Source organism: Asparagus officinalis, chromosome 10 (genome assembly GCF_001876935.1).
Source record: "Asparagus officinalis chromosome 10, Aspof.V1, whole genome shotgun sequence".
Classification (NCBI taxonomy): Eukaryota; Viridiplantae; Streptophyta; class Magnoliopsida; order Asparagales; family Asparagaceae; genus Asparagus; species Asparagus officinalis.
Window position 1 is genome coordinate 20,576,012 of NC_033803.1, and position 27,044 is coordinate 20,603,055.

At 35.1% G+C, this 27,044-nt stretch overlaps 1 protein-coding gene across 1 annotated transcript; it reads left to right on the forward strand.

Moving 5' to 3' along the window:
• LOC109825777 (S-norcoclaurine synthase 1-like) lies at nucleotides 34–24,052 on the forward strand. The gene is made up of 4 exons (XM_020392669.1): nucleotides 34–162; nucleotides 22,008–22,255; nucleotides 22,783–23,107; nucleotides 23,505–24,052. Exons 1-4 carry the CDS (start codon nucleotides 91–93, stop codon nucleotides 23,745–23,747), a joined length of 888 nt encoding a protein of 295 aa, XP_020248258.1. The 5' UTR covers nucleotides 34–90; the 3' UTR covers nucleotides 23,748–24,052.

Consider the following 27,044-nt stretch of genomic DNA (forward strand, 5'->3'; position numbering starts at 1 on the left):
GATCGATATGTCAGGCCTGAAGCGGAGTCCGATCCGGTTGTCGACGGTGATGAGAGCCGCACGCTTCCCATCATCGATTTAGAGCTGCTGATGAATCCTGAAGTTTGTGAAGAGGAGCGCGCTAAGCTTGACCTCGCTTGTCGCGAATGGGGCTTCTTTCAGGTCAGAATTCAGGCTTATATATATTTGCGAAGAAAGTGGATTCTTTTCTTAGATCACGAGTCTAAGTATTGCACTTAAATACCCTATACGTTCACCTCTTAGTTATTTGCGAATATATACCGCTTTTTGTAACTTCTCAAATATTGATCGGGTTATCTTGTACTTGTGACCTCATCAACAACAGCAATACTGGATGAAGAGCTTGACTTTTATTTTTTATTTTTGGGTGGTCGGGTGTTGTTGCTGTTGTTGTTTGTTAATTTGGGGGTGTTTTTTTTTTTCCTGGTGTTAGAATTGGATGATACGAGGGCAAACATAAAATAGGGATAGGAAATCAAAATTCAACAAATTTCAGGGTTAAAAAGGCGCACAAACAACCATGGCACACTCACACGGGAATACTCCAGAAATACTCTCAGGATGTCATAAAAGAATGTATTAGCCAACAACTTTAGAAATTCTAGGGTATACATGTGGAACAAAAAACAGGCGAGGGTATATACGCACAAAGTAGGTGAAACTACGGGGCATGTAAGTGCTAATTAGCCGAGATTTGAGTTGATATTATAGGGTAAATTTCAGAAAGCAGATCTGACCTGATATTAGGGTAAATTTCACGAAACCCTCCTCATGTTTGGTTATTTTTCAGCTACACCCGGCCCGAAACTTTAGAAATGTCGATCCCCCCTAATTTTTTCAGATAACCTCCCCAAGATGATACTGTAAGCTCTAGCTTTGCACGTGAATTCACGCGTATCTAAATGGACTAGATGACCATGATGAGAAACCTCTTCCATGTCCACTTTAAATTAGGGAAAAATGCTTCCAGCCCCCAAAAGCTAAGGAAACGTGCTTCCCACCCCCCAAGACTTTGTCAACGGGTGTTTTACCCCCAAAAATAAAGATTATGTTCTCTGAACCCCCAAAACACAAAACCCAAGACATTAAAATATGTGAAGACCATAATACCCTTCTCTCTCTCTTTCTTTTTTTATTAAAATATGATGAGCATTATTTTATTATTTTTGTTTTCTCTCTCTTTATCATAAAGTATTGAGATGATAGTTTTTTTTTTTGTCAATGAAAAATTTTATTCATTTTCCAAGTGAGAATTTTTGTACAATATCACCATCAGCCATAGCTGAGAACTTCAGCACTCATAGTGCATACACAAAGAGCATATAACTGTTATTCCAAAGGCCAGTCTCTTTAAATTTTCCACAAATCCCCTCTTATTAAGCCTGAGGGTGAACCAGTGAATGATACTATCCCATATGCATGATTTCCAGCTGAACTTCATCCAATCCATCACCATATTCCAGACAGTGGATGAATATTGGCATTCAAAGAATAGATGGTGACAGGTTTCCTGAAAATTTGTACACAGTACACATTGATTTGCATTAAGAATGCCCATCCGACATAGCCTATCTTGAGTAATCAACCTTGATTGAATAGCTAACCATAGGATGAAAGAATGTTTGGGATAATGAATATTATTCCAAACTGTATTAGCCCAGTGTACTTGCTGTGCAGGTTGCACCAAAAAACTGTACACAGAAGAAACCTGAATTATATCACCTACACATGACTTGCCAATGATAGCAATCAGGTTGTTTATGTTGCCAAGTTTAGCAATCAAAATATCTCTGGTTTTTAGAAGCTGCTTCCACATCCAGAAGCTATTAGATTTAACCTGCACACTCCAGATATCTGCATTTAGTAAATAATTCCCATGCACCCATTTTATCCACAAAAGGTCCTTTTTGATATGAATCATCCACAAAAGTTTTAGAGCTGCAGCTTGATTCCAGATTCTTGCTGAAAAGACACCCAATCCTCCATACTTTCTCTCTTGACAGATAGTTGACCATGAAACTAGAGGGATTTTGTGGTTCCATAAAAATTCAGAACATAATCTGTCAATTTTGTTGAGAACTTTACTAGGCAAAATATAGTTATTTGTCCAGTAGATATGCACCCCCAAAATGACAGACTTGATCAATTGTAACCTTCCGGCATAAGATAGGGCCTTTTTATTTTGCCAATGCTGGAATTTTTCAGAGATTTTGCTGATTAGAGGGGAACAGTCCATCCAAGAGAGTCTCTTAGATATAAGAGGCATACCAAGATACCTAACCGGTAGGCAACCTTCAGAGAAATTCAGAAATGAACATATTTGGAGCTTTAGGTTGTCATCAATACCACTTAGATATACTAAGCATTTATCTGGATTGATATCCAGACCAGAGACTTTACTGAACTCATTCATACAGCTATGAAGTTTGACAATGGAGTTCATATCAGCTCTACCAAAGAGAAGAAGATCATCAGCAAAGAATAAATGGGTGATGTTTAATCTTGAGCATTTTGGATGAAATTTGAACAACCTATCATGCTTGAGAGTATTCAACTTTCTAGACAAGTATTTCATGCCGAGAACAAATAAGTATGGGGAAAGAGGATCCCCTTGCCTCAATCCCCTGGCCCCTTGGAAGTAGCCGTGAAGAGAGCCATTAAGGGATAGGGAAAACTTAGGAGTAGTAATGCATACCATTATCCATTTCACCATAATGTTTGGAAAGCCCAGGCCTATCAGCATAGCTTCAATGAAATCCCAATTTATAGTATCAAAAGCCTTTCGTAGGTCAATATTAAGGACAGCTCTGGGGGAAGTTTGCTTCCTTCCATAATGTTTGATGAGCTCATGAGCAAGAAGGATATTATTTGAAATAATTCTACCTTTAACAAAAGCACTTTGGACATGCTAATAAGATAACCCATAACTCTCTGAATTCTGGCAGCAATGATTTTAGTAATGATCTTATATACACAGTTGCAACAAGAAATTGGTCGATAATCAGATGGAGTTTGGGGATTAAGTACCTTGGGAATCAAAGTTATTGAGGTAGAATTTATAGCACCAAGGAGTTTCCCAGAGCAAAAAAATTCCTGAATCGCAAGATAAAGATCTTCATTGATAATGCTCCATGCTGTTTTGTAAAAAGAGGCACTGAAACCATCAGGTCCTGGGGCTCTGTCATCAGACATTGAGAAGACAGCAGCTTTAATCTCATCTCTTGTTATAGGAAGACCCAATTCATTTCTTTGAGTATCAGAAAGTAAAGGACCATTTGCAATGACTTCAGGATCAGGAGGGATGACAGTAACTGAAGTGCCCAGAAGCTGTTCATAATACGCAATGAACTTTGTAGTAATATCAGTCATATCAGTTATTCTTTGTCCATTATCCAAATAGAGAGATAACACTCTATTATGATGACGATTAGTTTTCATAACAGAGTGAAAAAATTGAGTACATTTGTCCCCATATTTCCCCCATTTGATATTAGCCTTTTGTCTGTAAAAAGAAGCTTCATGATCTAACAGTCTCACATACTTATTTAAACTATATTTCTCCTTTGAAATCAGCATAGCATTAAAAGGATCAATGTTCAGTTGCTTTTGAACTTCCTCAAGCTCATTTTTAGCCCTCAAAACTTGCTCACTGATATTCATGAAATTTCTCTTATTTAAATCCTTTAGAACAGGCTTGAGATTTTTGAGTTTGGTATGGAATTTGTACATATTGTAGCCCATAACAATTTTATCCCAGCTAGAAGCCACTGCAGAGAGAAAATCTGGGTGAGTTGTCCACATCTTGAAGAACTTGAAAGGCCTTTTCCCTATATAATCCTCATTTCCAATAGTAATTAATCCTAGAGAATTATCTGAGCAATTTGGAGTCAAGAATTCAACTTGGCTTGAGGTATAATTTCGAATCCAGTCTTCATTAACTAGGACTCTATCAAGTCCGCACCATATTCTAGAGTCAGGATCTTGTCTATTGCACCAGGTATAGAAACACCCAGCAGTCTTCAGATGAACAAGTTGACTAGAAGAAATGAAGTCCAGGAAATCTTCTGTGTCAGAAACAGATACTGGAACACCACCTATTTTCTCACTATTATTGATAATAGTGTTGAAATCCCCTCCTATAATCCAAGTATCAGACACATTATTTTTGAAAGCCAGAATGTCATGCCAAAGAGCCTTCCTACCAGAATTGTCATTGAGAGCATATACAATAGTAATAGTGCAAGATAATCTGCAATCCTTTGACTTAACAGCACAAGTCACGAATTGCTTTGAGGAACTAAGCAGTTGTAATGATAAAAGATCACTATCCCAAAGAATCCATATTCTAGCATTATTGGCCTGATGACAATTTGAAATCCACGACCAGTCTTTAGCCACTTTTTTTGCAATAGCATGCAGTTTATTACCAGCTATTTTAGTTTCTAAAAGAGCTATAAAAGGGAGCTTATACTGAAAAATGAATTGCTTTACCATCATGTGCTTAGAGGATTTATTGAATCCTCTAACATTCCAAATAGCCAAGTGCATTAAAACTTTGATCCACCTCTATCTATACTAGAGGGGTCCAAATCATGCTCTTGATGATCTAAGGGGGAAAATTGTGATGCCTAGAAAAATGGTATAGCCTCCACTAATTTTGATGTTCCCTTATCATTTGTTACTCCACCAGATTTTCTTATAGATTTACCTTTGACAACACTGGAGAAGCCTGTTACATTAACAACAGGAGATGAGAGAGCACTTGTAATTCCAGGTTTAACTGTTTGTGCACGTGCACCATAACCCCCAGGAATCCCAGAGCCTTCCTTAATAATAGGATCTTGGTGAATATGCGGAGCAATAATAGGCACAGAAATATTATCAGCATGCTCTTTAGAATTAGCCTCAGAATTCACTTCAATACTGGAAACATCAGGGATAGCACCAATATTGGGATCAACATTTGTAACAGATTTGTGAGTAGTTACTCCAGCATTTGCATCAGCACTTCTATTAGCATTTCTATTAATAGGCATCCACCTCATTTTACCATTCTTCTTTCTGCATTGCACTGTTGAGTGGCCAATAGCTTTACAAGTATCACACCATCTAGGTTTGAATTCATATATAACTTTTTGATTGTGGCACTTCCCATCTGGCCCTTGGATTACAATCTGATCAGGTAGAGGAGATGTTAGAGGCAATTGCACTTCCAATAAGACTCTGGCATACGATATCCTCTTCCTAGTAGCAGTCAATTTGTCTGTGGTAATGGGTTTGCCAATAAGGCTAGACACTTTACTGATCCCAGTAGAGCTCCAAAGATTCAGTCGCAAGTTAGGAAATTGAACCCACAGAGGGTAAGAGGAGTCCTGAATCCTATCCATATCTGTTTCAATGCTCCATGGTTTAAGGACAAGAGGCCTTGAACCAAAGAACCATGGACCAGCTTCCAAAACATCATACATTTGTTTTTCCGTTTGAAAATCAAAGAGAAAAACACCAGGTTTAATTAGATGAATCACAGGAATAGAAATACTCCCCCACAATTTATTGACATAAGATTCCATAGATTTAAACCTGACATTTAAGCCAATAACGTGGCCAACTAAAGCAAATCTCCAATAGCCTTCACCTTCCATCCATTCCTCCATAGAAAAAGTGGCAGTATTCATTTGAGAATGAGGGACATAGCTCAGATTTAGGCCTTTACCACTTTTCCTATTATCAGCAAATAGACTTGCAAAAGTTTTTGGAATCTCAGGAACCTGTTCATCAGTAGTTTTTTCATGATTTGCATTGATATCTACAGATTTTCCATTCACCTCATTATCAGTAACAGTAGGTGTTTGAGTGAGATCTACCAGATTCATGCTCTTATTTGCATCATCTGATCTAATCTGATCAATATTTATAGGAATTTCTTCATCTAGATTCAGATTTCTAATAGATTCAGATTCAAAACCCTCATCGACCTCATCAGCCCAAAGATTAGAAAGATTACCTCCAGATCTCACTTGTTGAGGATCAGAGATCGAGCAAGATTTAGCAAGAATCTCATTCATTAGCAACTTCTTCTTCGCCCCCTTCGGACCAGTACTCTCCATTATCATTCTGCTAGAAAATCCCTCACTATCCTCTGCTTCTACTGTTCCATTGGATTCGCCATCAGGGATGGAAGAGGAAGGAAAAACAAACATTGAATCCCTGAGCTCACTACTAAGCACACTTTTGCCATTACTCTTCTTCTTCTTCCTCATTGAATCCAGGCGGCGGTGCACGTTAGCAAGGAGATCCGCCCGCTAAAATGCACCATCAGACAGACCCGCCCCTTTTCCTATTGAGATGATAGTTAAAATGATTGATGAGGATTATTTTATTATTTTCGTTTTTTATTATTTTGGTTACTTGTATTGGGAGATTGTTAAAGTTACGGGTTAATTGTTAAGGTTACGAATTAATTGTTAATGTTACGGGTCAATTGTTAAGGTTATGAATCCTCTCACTCTCTCCTTCTTTTTTTATTAAAATATGATGATGATTATTTTATTATTTTTGTTTTCTCTATCTTTATCATGAAGTATTAAGATGATAGTTAAAATGATTGATGAGGATTATTTTATTATTTTTATTTTTTATTATTTTGGTTGTTTGTATTGGGAGATTATTAAAGTTACGGGTTAATTGTTAAGGTTATGAATTAATTGTTAATGTTACGGGTCAATTGTTAAGGTTATGAATCTTCTCTCTCTCTCTCCCTCCTTCCTTTTTTTATTAAAATATGATGATTAAAGAGAATTATTATTTTATTATTTTTGTTTTTTATTCTTTTTGTATTTTTAGAATATTCGTTGTTAAGGATAATGGTTGGTTGTAAAGGTTATGCATTGATTGTTAAGGTTACGGGTTGGTTGTTAAGGTTAAGAGTTTGTTGTTAAGGTTATGGGTTTGTTGTGTAGGTTACGGATTTATTGTTAAGGTTACGGGCTTAATTGTTAAGGTTACGGGTTTAATTGTTAAGGTTACGTGTTTAATTGTTAAGGTTACAAGTTTAATTGTTAAGGTTACGGTTTATTAATTGTTAAGGTTACGGTTTAATTGTTAAGGTTACGGGTTTAATTGTTAAGGTTACATGTTTAATTGTTAATGTTACTGTTTTAATTGTTAAGGTTACGGGTTTAATTATTATGATTACGGTTTTAATTGTTAAGGTTACGGGTTTAATTGTTAAGGTTACGGTTTAATTGTTAAGGTTATGGGTTTAATTGTTAAGGTTGACGGTTTAATTGTTAATATTACGATTTAATTGTTAAGGTTACGGGTTTAATTGTTAAGGTTACGAGGGAGAGAGAGAAGGGATCCATAACCTTAACAATTGACCATGTAACCTTAACAATTAAACCAGTAATCTTAACAATTAAACCCGTAATCGTAACAATTAAACTCATAACCGTAATTAAACTCGTAACCTTAACAATTAAATCCGTAACCTTAACAATTAAACTATAACATTAACAATTAATAAACCGTACGCGGTAATGTCCAAAACAGCCCGCGGTCCGGGCCCGGCCGGGCCGTGGCCCGGCCCGGCCCGGCCTCGGCCTGGAAACCCGGGCCAAGTCTGGGCTCCGGGCCAGGCCCGGGCCGGCTCTTTTGTGCCCGGCCCGGGCCCGGCCCGACCCGGAATAGTAGTTTTTTTTATTTTTTATTTTTTATTTTTATGTATTATATTATATATGTATATATAAATATATATAATATGTATAATATATGTATATATAATATATTTTTATATATGTATAATATATGTATATATATAATATATGTATATATAACATATTTCTATATATGTATAATATGTCATATGTGTGTATATATATACTCTCTCTTAGTATATAAGTATATATAAGTATACTCTCTCTTATATAAGTATATATATGTATAAGTATATATAAGTATACTTTCTCTTATATAAGTATATATAAGAATACTCTCTCTTATATATGTATAATGTATGCATGTATGTATATATATACTCTCTCTTAGTATATATGTATATATAAGTATACTCTCTCTTATATATGTATACTCTCTCTTATATAATATATTTCTATATATGTATAATATGTCATATGTGTATGTATATATATACTCTCTCTTAGTATATAAGTATATATAAGTATACTCTCTCTTATATAAGTATATATATGTATAAGTATATATAAGTATACTTTCTCTTATATAAGTATATATAAGAATACTCTCTCTTATATATGTATAATGTATGCATGTATGTATATATATACTCTCTCTTAGTATATATGTATATATAAGTATACTCTCTCTTATATATGTATACTCTCTCTTATATAATATATTTCTATATATGTATAATATGTCATATGTGTATGTATATATATACTCTCTCTTAGTATATAAGTATATATAAGTATACTCTCTCTTATATAAGTATATATATGTATAAGTATATATAAGTATACTTTCTCTTATATAAGTATATATAAGAATACTCTCTCTTATATATGTATAATGTATGCATGTATGTATATATATACTCTCTCTTAGTATATATGTATATATAAGTATACTCTCTCTTATATATGTATACTCTCTCTTATATAATATATTTCTATATATGTATAATATGTCATATGTGTATGTATATGATGGCTGGAATTGAAGATAAATTTGAAGAATTGGTAATAAGAGATTGATATAAAGAATAAATAATATTCATCAAATTGTAATTTTTATATCTTAGCTTAAAATTTGTAAAGAATTATTTTGGAAATAATTGCAAATGATAGTGATATAGGTGAGTAGGTGCCAACCTAGTTGGGATGTACTTATCTATTGTGATGCGATGAATTCCAAAATAAATTTATACTTGTAATTTGTAAATAATTTATTAATTATTAATAAAGAATTTATTTTTATAATTTTTTATTTGTAATTTATGTCATTTTAAGTGATTAATAAAATTATTATTTTTTATTATTTTTTTGTCTTTTTTTATATTTAAAACTTAAATAAAATTTGAAAATTTGAAAAAAAAAATTTAAAAAAAAAAAAGAAAAAACCCGGGCCGGCCCGGAACCCGGCCCGGTCGGGCCCGGGTCCGGGTCCGTGCTCCGGTTTTGCCCGGCCCGGGCTCGGATTTTCGGGCCGGGCCGGCCCGGATGGACAGACCTAACCGTAACCATAACAATTAAACTCGTAACCTTAACAATTAAACCCGTAACCTTAACAATTAAACTCATAACCTTAACAATTAAGCTCGTAACCTTAACAACAAATCCGTAACCTACACAACAAACACATAACCTTAACAATAAACCCGTAACCTTAACAACCAACCCGTAACCTTAACAATCAATGCATAACATTTACAACCAACCATTATCCTTAACAACGAATATTCTAAAATTACAAAAAGAATAAAAAACAAAAATAATAAAATAATAATTTTTTTTAATCATTTCAATATCATCAAAGAAACATCATGATAGAGAGAGAGAGAGAGGATTCATAACCTTAACAATTAACCCGCAACATTAACAATTAATTCGTAACCTTAACAATTAACCCGTAACTTTAACAATCTCCCAATACAAACAACCAAAATAATAAAAAACAAAAATAATAAAATAATCCTCATCAATCATTTCAACTATCATCTTAGTACATCATGATAAAGAGAGAGAGAAAACAAAAATAATAAAATAATCCTCATCATATTTTAATAAAAAAAGAAGGAGAGAGAGAGAGGATTCATAACCTTAACAATTGACCCGTAACATTAACAATTAATTCGTAACCTTAACAATTAACCCGTAACTTTAACAATCTCCTAATACAAAAAAACAAAATAATAAAAAACAAAAATAATAAAATAATCATCATCAATCATTTTAACTATCATCTCAATACTTCATGATAAAGAGAGAGAGAAAACAAAAATAATAAAATAATGCTCATCAGATTTTAATAAAAAAGAAAGAGAGAGAGAAGGATATTATGATCTTCACATATTTTAATGTCTTGGGTTTTGTGTTTTGGGGGCTCAGATAACAGAATCTTTATTTTTGGGGGTAAAACACCCGTTGACAAAGTCTTGGGGGTGGGAAGCATATTTCCTTAGCTTTTGGGGGTTGGAAGCATTTTTCCCTTTAAATTAAAGAAATTTTTACGAAACCCCCTTAAGTTTGGCCTAATTTTAACCAAAATACTACTGATTAATTAATTTAATTTAAGAAGTTGACTATTCCTTTGAAAAGTGTATTTTGGTGTTCTTGACATTTCACCTAACATCATCCAGGGGTTAGTCACAAAAGTTAAAAACATTTGATAGTATTATGACAAAACCCCAGGATAAACTAATCTTAAACATTCAAAAGTATAAAGAAATATCAAGAACACGAAATGCACAGATATACGTGGGTTGACTTATAGCCTGCATCCACGGGCGAAGAAGAACAACTTTACTAATTAGTGAGGAATACAATACGGAGATCTCTCAATCACTCAATCTCTAACACACCCCAAAAACCTAATACATTCTCTCTAAAATAAAGGAACAAAAGAGAGAAAATTATCAAATAGGTTTGACAAGAAAACACTCTGTCCTTGATTTTTGCTTTGTAGATTGATGACAATAATTGGCTTGGAAGACTGTACATATATAAGCTTGAAGACCTTAACTCCTTGTTTCTAATGAGAATATAAGCCCACATGCTCTAAAAGCCTAATAAGAGTCCAAGCCTATAATGATTTCTATTCTTGTTGTCAATAAAATCCTAATAGAAGTTCACTTGTGACTTTCATAATCACCAACCGACTGCAAGTCCTAGGGATAATAGGATTGCATTTACGGCCAATTTAATTCCTTGTCAAAAAAGAATCCTCATCATACAGTCTTAGCCAGGTCTATCTAACAGAGAAAACAAAAAATCTTAGTTTAAGTCCATGTTTAAGTCACATTAACAAATCTTCACATTGACTCAAATATGTCCAAATTCCTCACTCCAAAATGTGCTAACTTACTCCACCTTCTCCAATAGCCCCAAACGGCATCAAGTGTGACAGATATCGATCAAGTCTAAGGCCCACTTGAACTTGGCAGCTAAAAGAGGCATCATCAATAAATTGATTGAATTGTCCATACGATGATCATAACACTTAGCGAAACCATCACTTGAAGTAGGTCCTAAACAGCTCAATGGTACAAAAATATCAACTGATAATGCACAAGCTACTTTATCTTTATATCTTTGTGGTGGTCAAATATCTCGTCTAGAGCGATCTCTAGAAATACTATGTTCCTGCTCTTCCTGTAGCCACAGATGTACTTCATCTACTTAAATGAGATCTGGTTGCTAAACTTTCGTAGTCTTACCTTGCTAACGAGCTGAATCACAAATTTCTAATTCCACCTTTTGTCTTGTGGTGCGCACCCTTTCATCAATTGAAACTGATGACCGTTTCTGGTGGAACATAGCAGACTCATCAAAAGTTACATCACAACTGATAATAATCTTAGGATACTTCGAATCAAGACGCCACAATATAAAACCCTTAACACCCAATACATAACTTGGGATTATACACTTCTTTGTTCGAGGCTCAAGTTTCTCTCGAATAACATGTGCATATGCAAGGCAACCAAATATTCTAAGATTAGAATAATCTTGATGCTCACTAGACCAAGCATCCTTTGGAGTTTTATAGCAATAGATGGCGATTGATTCACCAAGTAGCAAGCTGTATTTGCCACTTTCACCTAGCATTTCTTGCCTAAACATGCATTGAATAACATCCAATAAGCTTTCTCTAAAAGAGTTCTATTTATACATTCTACAACTACATTCTGTTGCGATGTATAAGGGATTGTGCAATGTTTAAGGATTCCCTCATTTTTGCAGAACTCATTAAAATTTTCTCTACAAAACTCAAGGTCGTTATCAATTCTAAGCCTCTTAATCAACCTCCCAATCTACTTTTCAATCAAAAAAATTTACTGCTTGAAAGCCACAAACAACTCATCTTTATATCTCAAAAAGTAAACACAAATCTTTCTAGAGCAATCACCAATGAAGGTCAACAAATATTTTGAACTGCCACCATTTGAGGCAACTTGAGAAGGTCCTCAAATATCTTAATGAATATTATCCAAAGAACCTTTAATCTAATGTACTAACGTATTGAAGCTGACTCTTTTCTGCTTTTCGAATATGTAATACTCGCAAACTCCTAATTCTCCTGTACTCTGTCTAGATAAAATACCCTTTCTTACTCAATTCAATCAATCCGCACTCACTCATATGACCAAGCCTATTACATCATAATCTGATAATATCTGCTCCTGATATCAATGGTGCAACTGTAGCCGAACCGGTAGCGGTAGAACCTTATAAAATATATAAGCTACCGATCTTCTTTCCTTTCATAAGCACAAAGGAGCCTTTTGTAACCCTAAAAGCTCCACCTTCACCTAAAAAATACACCCAAGACTATCAAGAGTGCCCAAAAAGATGATATTCTTCCTAAAACATGGAACATGCCTAACATCAGTCAAGATCCTGATAACTCTATTATGTATCTTAATCCAAATTACCCCTCCCCCAACAACCTTGCATGAGGCATTATTCCCCATTCGAATAAATCTACCATCAATAGCTTCGAAGTGGTGAACCGGTTCCAATTAGGACACATATGATAGAAACAACCTGAATCTAAAATCCAATCATCCATGTTTTTATTTTTATCATTAGTAAATAACAAAATCACATCTTCAGCAATACCAATTTTAGCGGAGTCTTCCTTTGATTTCTCTTCATACTCTTCTTGTTTCTTGTTATTCTTCAACATGTGACAATCAGCCTTGATGTGTCTTTTCTTCTTGTAATATCCGCAAGTCAAATTCCTATGCTTCGACTTATACATGTTACCTCCAAAGCCCATTTTCTCTGATCTTCCTCGAACAAACAAGCCATTAGCTTTATCATCACCTCCGCTATGGTTAACTCTTTGGTGATCTTCTTCTTATTCAACAAGCTCTCTTTGATGTTTCTGATACTAATAGGATCTCGACCGTGAATCATAATATTTGTTTGTAAGAAGGCCACAAAGAACACAATAACAATAGGGCTTGATCTCCGTCATCGATTTTAATATCAATATTGCTCAAATCTGTAATCACATAATTGAATTCATCAATATAAGATTTGATATGTATATCTTCCAACATCCGAGGTGTGTACAAACGCTACTTCAAAAGGAGATGATTAGTGAGCGACTTTGTCAAATACAAATCCTCCAACTTAGATCATAGACTGGCGGCCATATTCTAGATCTGTGAGAACTTCTTGCGAAGGTTCGTTTGTCAAACATAACTAGATCGCTATAAGAGCTTTATCATCCAACTCATTCTAATCTTCCACTGTCGTGGTAGGTTATTTTTTTGACATCCCGAACAAAGCCTTCTTCAATCCGCTCTCTATCAACACAGCTATCATCCTAACTTGCCAAAGGCTGAAACTAATATTGTCATCAAACTTCTCAATATCCTATGTCGTAGTGGTTATCATCATCTTCTTGTCTGATCGATAGTTAAGGGGTCTGATACCAATTTGTTATGTCGAATCAATAGGATAAACTAATATCAAATACACAAAAGCATAAAAAATATCAAGAACACGAAACACACAGATATACGTGGTTCAGCTTGTAGCCTACATCCATAGGCAAATGAGGAGATAAACTTTACTAAACTGTGAGGAATACGATGTGGATGTCTCTTAATCATTCAATCCCAAACGCACCCTAAAAATCTAATACAATCTCTCTAAAATAAAGAGCAAAAGAGAGAAAATTATTAAATAGGCTTGATAAGAGAACTATTTGTTCTTGGTTGGTGCTTTGTAGATTGATGATAATAATTAGCTTGGAAGACTGTATATATATAGGATTGAAGACTTCAACTCCTTGCTACCTACGGAATAGGAGTTCTAATGGGAATATGAGTCCACGTGTTCTAACTCCCAATAAGAGTTCAAGCCCACAATGACTTATATTCTTGTTGTCATTGGAGTCTTAATAGGAGTTCACTTGTGGCTTTTCTTATCACCAACCAACTACAAGTCCTATGGACAATAGGATTGCATTGTATGTCCAATTTAATTCCTTGTCAAAAAGGAATCCTCATTGTACAGTCTTAGCCAAGTCTATCGAACAGAGAAAACAAAAGAAATCTTAGTTTAAGTCCTTATTTGAGCCACACTAATAGATAAGGTTTCTAAAAATCCTCAAATTGAAGAGGGGTTAAGTGACTTTTTAAAGTTCAAGAGGGCTATCTCAAAGGCAGCCAAACTTAAAGGAAGTTTTTTAATATATACCCTTGATACTATGTTAGATTTTTGCATTAGTATGCATGCTAAAATGCTAACATCTTGATTGGTATACCGGAATCAGATTAAGTAAGAATGGAATAAAGTAAGGAATTAAATGAAAATAGTATTGGAATGGATGAAGTTGAGGAATTGAATAAAAATAGTATTTGAATCGAATGCTCATTTAAGTTCTCACGCTTGGCAGGAATGACAATATTTTATTTTTGGTATGAATGATTAATAATTAGGGCATATTTGGCATGTATTTTAATTTTTCATTCCCGCTTAAAGGAGAATGTCCATTCCTTACACACTCATTGGAAATGCTTGTTACTGTAAAAATATGGAAATAAATGAGAAGTAGGAATTAGAATTACATTCATCTCATTCCCACATACCAAACAAGACTCTAAAGTCTATAGAGCACAACTCTATAGATTAGTTTTCATTCATCCCAGTTCCAGAGACCAACTAGACCTGCTTTCCCTCTTGGTTGTTGGAGATGATCAATGAGTTAGAGACTGGAATATTGCTTACATGATACATATCTAGATAGTATGTTGTGATTTAGGAATCTTGATCATCAAGATTTGTAGTGGTCTGCATGTATGTCATGTCCACGATATGTCAGTCAAGAGTGTAAAGGGACATATCTGTTCGTATTAAGCATGTACACATACATGAATACACACAAACTAGAAATGGGATGTGATTTTAGGGACTTTTTATGTTGCAACTCGTTTTTAATCTATTTGGCGAATTCTATTGATGATAAATGGTATAATTATGATTTGCATGTTTTGAACTAGTTTAAAATCAAATAGCTCATTTAGAGTTTGTTTAGCAGACTGTAATTTGGCATGTTGCAACTATTGTTACATGCAAGTAAATCATTTTTGTGTTACAACTACTGTTACATGCAATTAAATCTTTTCTATGCAGCTACAAGTGTTTTTTCATTTCAATTCACTATTGTTTTTGTTACCTTGACTCGGTCTTGTGTGACCAAATCAACGTTCCTCGGTTGAGAGAAACGTGAAAAAATTGTGGAAAACGTGAAAACGTGGGAAAGGGTTTGCTGAGAAAAAATCTCTTAGGGGCAGTTATGTGGGGGTGGAGATGATGAGTTTGGCCCCTATAAAAGGAGTATTCTCAAAATATAGAACAAAAAGAAGAAATCAAACCCACTTATCTATTACCGGAGCCCCCTCAAAGAAATCCCGTCGTTCCCTCTTTTCTTCTCTCTGTTCACTTAGACTGGAATCAGAGCGACTGCATTGATCGACCATCTTGAGCTCCGCGTCAATCATCTACGACGACGCTCCAATCCGTGACATCGACGACCTTCGACGGCTGCTAGGAGATCGGGTCGCTGGAGACGAGATCGCCGCACCGGTCGTCGCACCGTCAGGATCTGCTCAACGACGTTGGTGGATTCGTCGTCGTCTTGACCTGCCCTAGCTCTGCATCTGAGGTCACGCGATGCCCTCCAATTCAAGAGACGAGCAAGCTAAGTTTTCACGAGGCCCACAACAAATCACTGCCCAAGGTCACGCGGTGCCCTTCCACTTCAAGAGACGAGCAAGCCAAATTTCACGTGTCCCACAACAAATCACTGCCCAACTTGGAATAATCAGGAACACCTAGGCCCAGTTACCAGGCCGACTGCCCCACCAATTTATAGCCCCTCCATTTTTTTTAGTTAAGCAGAGCCACTTCTAGATTAAAAAAATCAGTCAGTTGTAGTTGTTCGGAAATCCTATCCGGTGGAATCCAACGATAACAGCAGATAATCTTCACAATTCAGACAGAACCAACTTCGACAAGTGTTGATTTAATCAATACCGCTGAGTGACAATCTCGTTCAAATTGGAGCCTCTTTCATCAACTCGGAATAGTCAGGTTCATTTTAATTAATTTATTTATTTATCTAACTTTATTCTATTTTAGTATAATTGTCAATATACCAACCTTATATATATTTAAAATTGAATTTAGTTTTAGTTCTCTACTGAATGGCTAGTAAACTCAGTCTATCAGAACTAGAAAAAAATTAACAAATTTAATTACAGTAATTATGATATGTGACATAAAAAACTAAGGTGTAATCGAGTTTTAGTTTTAATTAAGTTCTCCACCAATTTAGTTTCAGTTTTAGTTTTAATTAAATTATCCTATTTTACATAAAAAAAAATAGGATATGCTCTTATTCATGACAATATTGATGATGTAATCGAAACCACTACTCCTACCATTACTGATAAATCTACACCAAAAGGAAAGAAATGGTTTGAACAGTGAAAGTCGAAAGATAAAAAGGCAAAAAACCTAATGCTCATGTTCATGGAAGATAACTTAATTAAAGTTTTTGAAACTTATAAGACTTCCATGGACATGTGGAATGCTATAAAAGAGAAATATGACATCGCCTCTGAAGTTAACATTCAACTCCTCTTGCATAAGTATAATTATTGTCGTATGCAAGAGGGGGATAATGTCGTAGAGCATATAAATAAGATGATTGTCATGGCTAAGGACTTATCCATTGATGGGACCGAAATCCCGATAAAAATGCAAGTGGTAACCATTTTGAATAGTCTACCCTCTTTCCTTATTGTGGTTGTCACCACATTAAGAATGAACCCTGCCGCTAAATTTGTCACTGATCTTCCTATGCACCTAACAATAGAACAAGACTTAATAGTCAGTAGGAAAGAACCAAAACTGAATATGGTGCAGCAAGAACTGAACTATGTTCGCCAGAGGCATAATACTGGAAGCTATAAAAACCTTGGTCCTAGCAAACCACAACCGCGAGGATCGAAATCACAGCAGTTCAAGAGAAAGAAAGTATCCCGCGGAGCCTACTACAATTGTGAAAAGTTCGGGCATTTCACGCCCAATTGCCCGCAAGGTGAAAAACAGGAAAATAAGGGAGGCTATAAGCATTCAGAACAATGGGGTACTAGCAAAAGAGAATTCGTCGGTGTGACAGAATGCAATGCTGTGATGACGGATATCAGCGGTTGGTGGATCGACTCCAGTGCGACCAGACATATCGCAAAGGATAAGAATGGAGTCATAGAATTCACCGAGCTAAACAAATGAAAACAGAGAATCTATATGCGAAATAATACTTATCTCGATGTAGAAGGTATTAGTTCGTATAGATTGGATCTTGGCATGGTTTTAAATATCGGCCGATAATCTGATATTATCGACGAGTTATCGGATTTGGGAGCTTTCGGCTAGGATAAGTAGGATTTTTAATCGGTTATCGTTTTTTGAGGTTTATCGGCGAGTTATCGGCGATAAAGGTACTTATCAGCCGATAAGTAGGCTCTAAATATCGGCTTTATCGGCCGATAAGTAGGATTTGGGAGCTTTTACTTTCTTTTGGATTTGCTCTTTGAATGTTTACAAATTATGAACTATTTGTTGCTTTTGGAACTTGGTTGATTGGTGATTAGCTTATGTTTATTTATGGATATTGATAATGGCTCATAACTACTAAATATCAACTTAGTAAAGTTAGTTTATGAATCTCATGATTAAACAATAATTATGTAGATGCGTAGATGGTTCTTCATTCTTGATGTTATCTTATTATTTACTAGTTTATTATTCCATTTTGACTAACATTATATTATTTTTCAAGCTTATGTTTGTTTATTATTTGCTAGTATATTACTCCGATAAATACTACTTATCCCTGATATATCTCCGATTTTCGCTATCCGATAAGAATTTTGATCGTCCGATAAATCCCCGATAACCGACATTTAAAACCTTGGATCTTGGGAACAATGTCCTTGTCCTCAAAGATGTGTTCTATGCACCAGGAATTCGATGCAATCTGATCTTTGTTCCCAGCTTGATGAAGAAAGGACTGGAGGTTAGGTTCTACAATGACCGGATTTCTACAGGGAAAAATAATAAAGTGTATGCTATGGAAAAATATGTGCCCGAGCATGAATTATTCATTCTTTCAGTAGTTTGTAATAATTCTGATAATAAAATTTTAAATTTGAACTACTTGTCATGTTATATTTCTGAGTCTGAATTGTGGTTTCTAGACTAGGACATGCTAGTATTTCAAAAATAAAAGAATTTATCAGAATGAACTTACTTCATGCACTATCTAATGTTCAATTACCACCATGTAAACATTGTTTAACTGGTAAAATGACTAGAAAACTTTTTATTGACGGACAAAGAGCCAATGAATTTTTAGGGTTGATACACTCGGATATTTGTAGTCCCCTAAGTGTAAAAACTCATAGTAATAAAGAATGTTTTATTACTTTTATAGATTATTATTCTAAGTTTGCACACGTCTATCTTATATCCAGAAAATTAGAAGTTCTTGACTGCTTTAAGAGAGAGAAGACAGAAGTTCAAAACCAATTTGGATTGAAAATCAAAATTTTGAGAACTAATAGAGGTAGGAAATATAACTCTAAAGAATTTGAGAGTTATTGTATTCAGCATGGAATTAAAAGGCATACAACAATGTCGTAAATATAACTCTAAAGAATTTGAGAGTTATTGTATTCAGCATGGAATTAAAAGGCATACAACAATGTCGTATACGCCACAACAGATTTGAGAGTTATTGTATTCAGCATGGAATTAAAAGGCATACAACAATGTCGTATACGCCACAACAGAATGATATTACTGAAAGAAAAAATAAAACATTGCTGAATGTAGTTAGATGCATGTCGTCTCATTCTAGTCTCTCCAAATTTTTTTGGGGAGAAGCATTGTTAACTACAAACTACATTTAAATAGAATTCTCACCAAGTTGGTGGTATCTACACCTCATAAATTATAGAATGGGAGGAAACATAATCTGAGTCATCTCAGAAAGTGGGGATTTATAGCCCATGTTCTCATTCCATATCAACTTAAAGATAAGTTGGATTTTAAAACAATAAAGTATAGATTCATAAGGTATTCAGAAAAGTCAAAATATTATAAGTTCTACAATAAAGAAAATGGGGTCATTGAAAGCAGAGATGATATATTTCTAGAAAATCTAGAGGAAGAGGAACAAGTTCAAGAGAAAATATAACCTCTGATTGTAATAGATGATGATTATTACGGTGTTGTTCCCACTAATGACCCTGACATTGTGAATGAACCTAACCTTAAAAACGATGAACTATCTATGAAAAATAATGTACCCGATCAACCGGTTGTAGGCAACAACAGGCCAAGAACACAACCTTCATGGATGATTACTATTTGTATTCATGTGAGTCATTCTGTTTCTCGGTAGATATAGAAGAACAAGATCCTTAACCTTCTCTGATGCGATGAAATCGCATGAATCGACTTTATAGCTAGAATCCATGAGAGAAGAACTTGATTCTATAGAAAAAAAATAAGGTATGGGAGTTATGTGATCTACCAGAAAATAGAAAAGTCATAGGATGCAAATGGGTGCTTAAAAAATATCGTGTTGATGGATCTATTGATAAATTCAAAGCACAGTTAGTTGCCAAGGGTTACAACCAGAAGGCGTGAATAGAATTTCAGAAGACGTATTCTCCTATAGCTAAATTTGCATCTATTAGAATCATTTTGGCTATTGTTGCATATCTTGATTTGGAGTTATTCCAGATGTATGTTAAAACTATATTCCTTAATGGAGAGTTGAAAGAAGCGATATATATGTAACAACCTGAAGGTTTTCAGGTGAAAAGACAGAAACATAAAGTTTACAAATTAATGAAATCTCTATACGGTTTAAAACAGTCTTCTAGACAATGATATCTCAAATTTCATGATGCAATCACTAAACTTGATTTTATTCAAAATAAATTAGATAATTATGTATATGTCTTAAAAAGTGTGAGCAAATTTACTAAATTATCCTTATATGTGGATGATATATTGCTCGCTGGAAATGACATAGAAATGTTGGATAAAATCAAGGCAGATCTTAGTGAAAAGTTTAAGATGAAAAATATGGGAGATGCATCATATATTCTTAGAATTCAAATAATTCGAGATAAAATGTCTAGAATGCTAAGTTTAAATCAAGAAAAATATTTAAGATCAGTGCTTAAAAGGTTTGGAATGGAGAATTCCAATCCGGTGCCAACTCCATTGGTCATGGGAAAGAGATTATGTAAAGAGCAATGCCTTAGAGAGAGGCAAAAGTCATTAGATGTTTATTATGCTCAAGCAATTGGAAGCTTGATGTATGCAATGTTGTGCACCAGACATCATATAGCTTATGCTGTAAGTCTAGTCAATCGATATCAAAGTATCCAGGACCAGCACATTGGGAAGATGTTAAAAGGATTATGAAGTATAGCACAGGTACATTGACTCATAGATTAGTTTATCAAGCCGATTTGCTTGATCTCCTTGGTTATTCCGATACTGGTTTCGGAGGTGACAAAGATGATGGAAAGTCCACTTCGGGACACTTATTCATCTTTGGAGGAGTAGCTGTTTCTTGGAGTAGCAAGAAACAATTGTGTTGCTAGATATACGCAAGAAGCTGAATATATAGGTTACAGTATGGCAACTACACATGTTGTCTGGATAATACGGTTTTTGATTGATCTAGATCTCAATTTGTTAGAAAGACCTATTAATATTTATTGTGCTAATCAAGCAGCGATTAGCTTGATCAATAGCGGTGCGAATAGCTCAAAAAAAACATGTTGATATCCAGTATCACTATATTTGAGATATTGTATAAAAGGGAGAAGTTAAAGTGACTTATATCCCTACTACAGATATGGTTGTTGATCCTTTGACAAAAGGAATTTCAGCAAAATCTTTTTATCAAATATGTAAGTTTGATGGGACTTAGGAATAAATAAGTTCAAATAAAATTTCATGAATAATGAAATAAAAGTTACTCTCTATGAATAGTGGGAGTAATGGCAAGAAAAAACATCTGATCTCACGGATAGTGGGAGGCATATCACTTGGTTGATTTGGTCAAGTAGGAAATGTTACCTTAACTCGGTCTTGTGTGACAAAATCAACGTTCCTCAGTTGAGAGAAACGTGAAAAAAAAATTGTAAAAAGCATGAAAACGTGGGAAAGGGTTTGTTAAGATAAAATCTCTCAAGGGCAGTTACGAGGGGGTGGAGATAGTAGGTTTGGCCCCTATAAAAGGAGGAGTATTCTCCTTGAGGAAATATAGAACAAAAAGAAGAAATCAAACTCACTTACCTATTACCGGAGCCCCCTCAAAGAAATCTCGTCGTTCCCTCTTTTCTTCTCTCTGTTCACTAGAGTTTTTGCAACATGTTTGTGAAACACCCTCAATTGCAATATGTGACTTGGATGAAAATTGACTACAACTCGTACTTGCAACTTAGAATAACTATAATCCCTCGTGACTTGCAACTACCGTCGCAATTTGCTCCACTAAAAAATCTTAAAAATTCCTAACAATTTAAAAGTTAATGGTACGATAGTTTATAAAACAAGATAAAGATCATTATATTTAGTGAACGATAGTCATTAAAATCTTTTTATAATTACCTAAAAACCAAATTCAAACTTTCCTAACCACTTCTGCATGTTGCAATGTGGATTTCGCAGCTAATTAATCACGGAGTGCTAGCAGAGGTGATGGAGAAGGTGAAGGAAGATGTCGCCAATTTCTTCAAGCTTCCTTTGGAGGAAAAAGAAGCTTTCAAACAACTACCAAGCGGTGTGGAAGGCTATGGGAACCTCTTTGTAATTTCAGAAGAGCAGAAATTAGACTGGAAAGACATACTTGTATGCTATACCCAGCCACAAACAAAGCGGAACATGAGATTCTGGCCTACGAATCCTCCAACATTCAGGTTAGTACTCAATAATCCAATTGGGACAAAAAAGATAAATAGAAAACTTATCGAAACTCCCGTGTATGCCAGTGGAGTGTTCTAAACCATAAACAGAGCAGTGGAAATATCAAATTTGTCATTCATACTCTTCTCCTATAGGGTTCAGACCAACCAGCTTGCATGCAAGTGTTCTTGTAAGATTTGTAAGCAAAATAACTTGTGATCTACAAATATCTCATTCACATTTATTATAATTGCCAATAGTATCAGAAAAGTATTAGAACAAAGTTTAGTCTCACATTAGTAAGAATGTAATTGTAGCCCCTTTGAAATTAAGTTTCTTTCCATCATAACGCTGGTACAGAAGAAGTATCAGAGCAGTTAGCACATTAAGAAAGTTAAAAGTAATCAGTTCTGCATTGAAATGTACTTCTAGCCTATTTGCGCTCTGTAATAAAACCTAACTGTCTATCCCTCTATCTATCTATATGAGTTTAAAACTGTTTAAATCATCGCAACCCTTTGTTTTTTCTCTTGTATTTCAGGGAGACTGTTGATAATTACTCTAGCGCATTGAAGGGAGTATCAACTTCTCTATTAGGATCACTGTCTCACTGCCTGGGACTTGAATCTCAACATCTAATCAATGTTTTTGGAGAGCAAGTACAGGCTATGCAATTCAACTACTATCCGCCATGTCCGAAAGCTAACAAAGTTTTGGGCCATTCTCCTCACTCTGATGGCACTGGGTTAACAATTCTATTGCAAGCAAACAATGTTTCAGGTTTACAAATTAAGAAGAGTGGTAAATGGTTCACTGTTGAACCGTTACCGGGAGCTTTTGTTGTTAATGTTGGTGATCTTCTTGAGGTGAGCCTTATCTTAACTGCATAAATTTTGCTTGGTTATCTGTACACAAACCGAACATAGTTATCTTTGTTATCTGACTATCTGTACATGCACTAGGTCGGCAGCTTCAAAATCCTATAGATTTTCTATTAGCATTTTGACTTACTGAACCAAAAATCAAATTTGTCTCCTCATTAATTACTTGTTTGATGTTTCATGTGATGTCAATTCTTTTGTAAAAAGATTTTCGGACATTATAATGTGTTGCAAAGAGATCTTGTATTCTCCTGCAAGCATTGAGCATAACATCCCCATAGTACATATTACTAGAATCTTTAGTAACACCGAAAATGAAACTATCATAAACAATGACACGAGATGTATATATGCAATTAACCCTCTTCTATTTTCAAATTAGATATTTAGCAATGGGAGATACAAGAGCGTGGAGCACAGGGCGACGATAAACCCTGAAAATGCCCGTATCTCAGTAGCAGCATTTCACACGCCAGCATGCAAAATCATCGGTCCTCTTCCCGAGCTCTTAAAGGGAGGTGAAGAATTATACAAGACCACGAGTGTAGATGACTTTGAAAGGGGATATTTTGCAGCAAAACTCAATGGAAAGAGCCATTTAGAGTGCATGAAGATATCAAAATGAAGAATTCATGTCTTTATTTTATGTTTCCCTAGCATTTTCTTTTAATAAATAGATTTGCATTCACGCACGAACACAGGTTAGCAACAATCCGATCCAAAGTGTGCTTTTGGTTAAAAAAAATGTCACTAGTCAAAAATAAAGTGTTCATGTACATTAGATGTAGTCTAAACCTTCATGTTTTGCATTGTGTTCTCTGTCAATTCTCATGTTAAGGAAGATGGAAATATATTTCCAAGTTACCATGATTTTGTTGAATCTACTTTTGGGACATTTAGTATCTAAATGGACTAAGTGCAGTCTGTACTTATTTTAGAGGAATTGATGTATGTAAGTTTTGAACATGTCATGATTCTTTTGCTCACCGTGAAACTTGCTTTGTGATGTGATTTACAAACGTAACTCCATAGAATGAAGTCCTTCTAAACATCAAACTAGTTGTCGGCAAGGTTTTAAATATTGGTTATCAAGGATTTATCGGACGGCCAAAGTCCTTCTCGGATAGCAAAAATCAGAGATATATCGGGGATAAGTAGTATTTATCGAAGTGATATACCCTATAATGTATACATATAATATAATACCCCAAAATGTAATCTAACCATACTCTCCTCTTTCATTCTCTTGACCTTCACTAAATAACCAGAGGAAAAACCCAACTGAATAGTGAATATTAGCTGTTGCTATAACTTCAGAAGTTGTGTTGAGGGTGTGGCGTCAATGGAGAGTCCAAGTTGAACTGTTGAAGTCACAATTGATGATGGCGTCAATGGAGACATCTCAACATCGATGGAGAGCTCAACGTCAGTCGACGTCGTCGAGTCGATCAGTTGATGATGGCGTCAATGGAAAGGTCAGCATCGGTCGACGTCGTCGAGTTGATGAAGTTGACGTCGATGAGAGAGCAACATTGAATGATCAAAGTCAATAGCGTTGAGGACGTTGATGAGAGAGTAGCATCGATAGCGTTGAGGTCAGTGAAGTCCGAAGAGGAGCGGAGGCCAACGCCAAAGTTGGCAGAGGCGAGCGTCAAGGTCGACAGAGTCCAAAGAGAACGGAGATCAGAGAATTAGGGTAGTGGGGATGGCCGTACAAATGAGGGAGAGAGAACGGAGGATTAGGGCTACAGAATTAGGGTTAAGTTTTATTGTAAAGAACGGGTCAGGTCGGGTTTCAAGTTCACTCAAAAACTGCCCATTACCCAAAATCACAATCCAATAGTGTCGCCCGATAATTCCGATTTTTAGAGCTGATAATCACCTTTATCGTCGCATTATCGCCAATAAACCCCAAAAAACGACAACCGATTTAAATTCTAACTTATCCTATCAGAAAGCTCCCAAAACTGATAACTCGGAGATAATATCGGATTATCGATCGATATTTAAAACATTGGTTGTCAGTTTATATTCAATATGGAGTTGACTAATTTTGTGAGGAAATTAAGGTGTTTTGTTAATATGAGAAAATAAAATAAGAGGTAGGGGGTCTCACCATGAGGGTATCTTAGGGATTTATCATACTATCAACAAAATACAACAACAACCAAACATTTATCCCAAATGTTTGGGGTTGGCTACATGAATCCTATTTTTCCATTTCATTCTGTTATGGGTCATCTTCTCCGTTAAGTTAATCTTAATCCTATCCTTCTTAATTGCTTCTAACCAAGTCATTCTAAGTCTACCTCTAGATCTCCTAGCCCCATTAACTCTAATATTATTATTTTTCCTAATCGATGCACTAAGAAGTCTTTGTTGTACATGACCAAACCATCTTAATCTATTCTCTCTCATTTTATCCTCAATGGGCACAACATCTAATTTACTATGGATACACTCATTTTTTATCCTATCTTTTAATGTATACTCACATGACTATCGTAACATTCTCATTTCTGCTACACTCATGAATGTGCTTAGTAAGTTAGTCTATAACTAATGTAAAAAGATAAGGACTTAAAGCTGAACCTTGGTGTAAATCTATGATAATAGAAAATCGATTAGTCTCTCCTTCATTAATTCTTACTCTAGTTGTTACTCTATCATACATATCTTTAATCATATTAATATATATACTAGATACATGTTTCTTTTCTAACACACACCACGTTACCTCTCTAGGACTCTATCATAAGCTTTTTCTAGATCGATAAAAACTATATATAGATCCTTCCTCTTTTCTCTATATTTCTCCATCAACCATCTCAAAATATGTATAGGTTCCTTAGTTGACCTTCCAGGCATAAAATCAAATTAGTTTTTAGATATACTTGTCTCTTTTCTTAGTCTTTACTCAAGTATCCTCTCCCGGTGTTTCATAGTATAACTCATGAGTTTTATACCTCGATAATTTGAACAACTTTGTATATCCCATTTATTCTTATATATTGGTATAATTGTATAAAAGTACTAATCCCCTTTAACAGGATATTGATGGAAATTTTGGCTTGGTTGCACTTTGTTAGCGGAACATATTGTCATAGTGGTTTTACAAAAACTAAAATTTTCATGGTGGTTTTCCACAAAACCACTATACTTTATGGTGGTTTCGTATAGAAAACCTTTCTTTATAAAACAAATATGTATAATTATGACAATAATTGTGATTGTCTGGACTTAAGCAATTGACAACATTGGTTATGTATTCCCAAAGTACCGCACTGCAGTACACGTATTCTGCTAAACCTGTGTTATCAACTAGGATTTCGGATTGATTCATTAGTCAAGTGATAACATAGTTGTGAATACTACCTTAGGATGAGAATTATATCTTGAGTTGGGATAACGTTTTATACAGGACAACCTGCGACCGTATGGATGGGCCATGACAAAATTTTCACTAAGTTATTTTATGTATATAAGAAGCAGCCAGTCATGTTGACCTAGGCCACAGACTGGTGCGACCTGACCCCTATATAGGAGTATCGGAATAGGGGCGTTACATAAAGAAGTGTGAACTTCAGTTGGAAAAAGTTTTGCTTCTAGGACATGAGCTCTCTAGAGATAGTACATTTGTAGATTGGCCTTGTCCAACAACAATGACATGAATTCAAAGTTTCTTGGAATTAGCGAGTTACTGTAATAGATTTGTACAAGGATGTTCGAAGAATACTAAGTTTGTATGGAATGATAAGTGTGATTCGAGTTTTTAGGAATTAAATAAATGATTGGTGACAACCGATAACACGTGCTTGCCCTTCCTTCTAGTAGGGATAAATCTGTGACATACAGGTGATGCACCCCCACAAGCAAGGTTTAGGATGTGTGTGCTAATGCATAACAGGGAAGTAGTAGCGTA

Coding starts and splice junctions, on each gene's coding strand:
- LOC109825777 (XM_020392669.1), top strand. CDS start 91: ATGAATCCTGAAGTTTGTGAAGAGGAGCGCGCTAAGCTTGACCTCGCT. Junction 22,256..22,782: donor ACGAATCCTCCAACATTCAG/GTTAGTACTCAA, acceptor CTTGTATTTCAG/GGAGACTGTTGATAATTACT. Junction 23,108..23,504: donor ATGTTGGTGATCTTCTTGAG/GTGAGCCTTATC, acceptor TTTTCAAATTAG/ATATTTAGCAATGGGAGATA.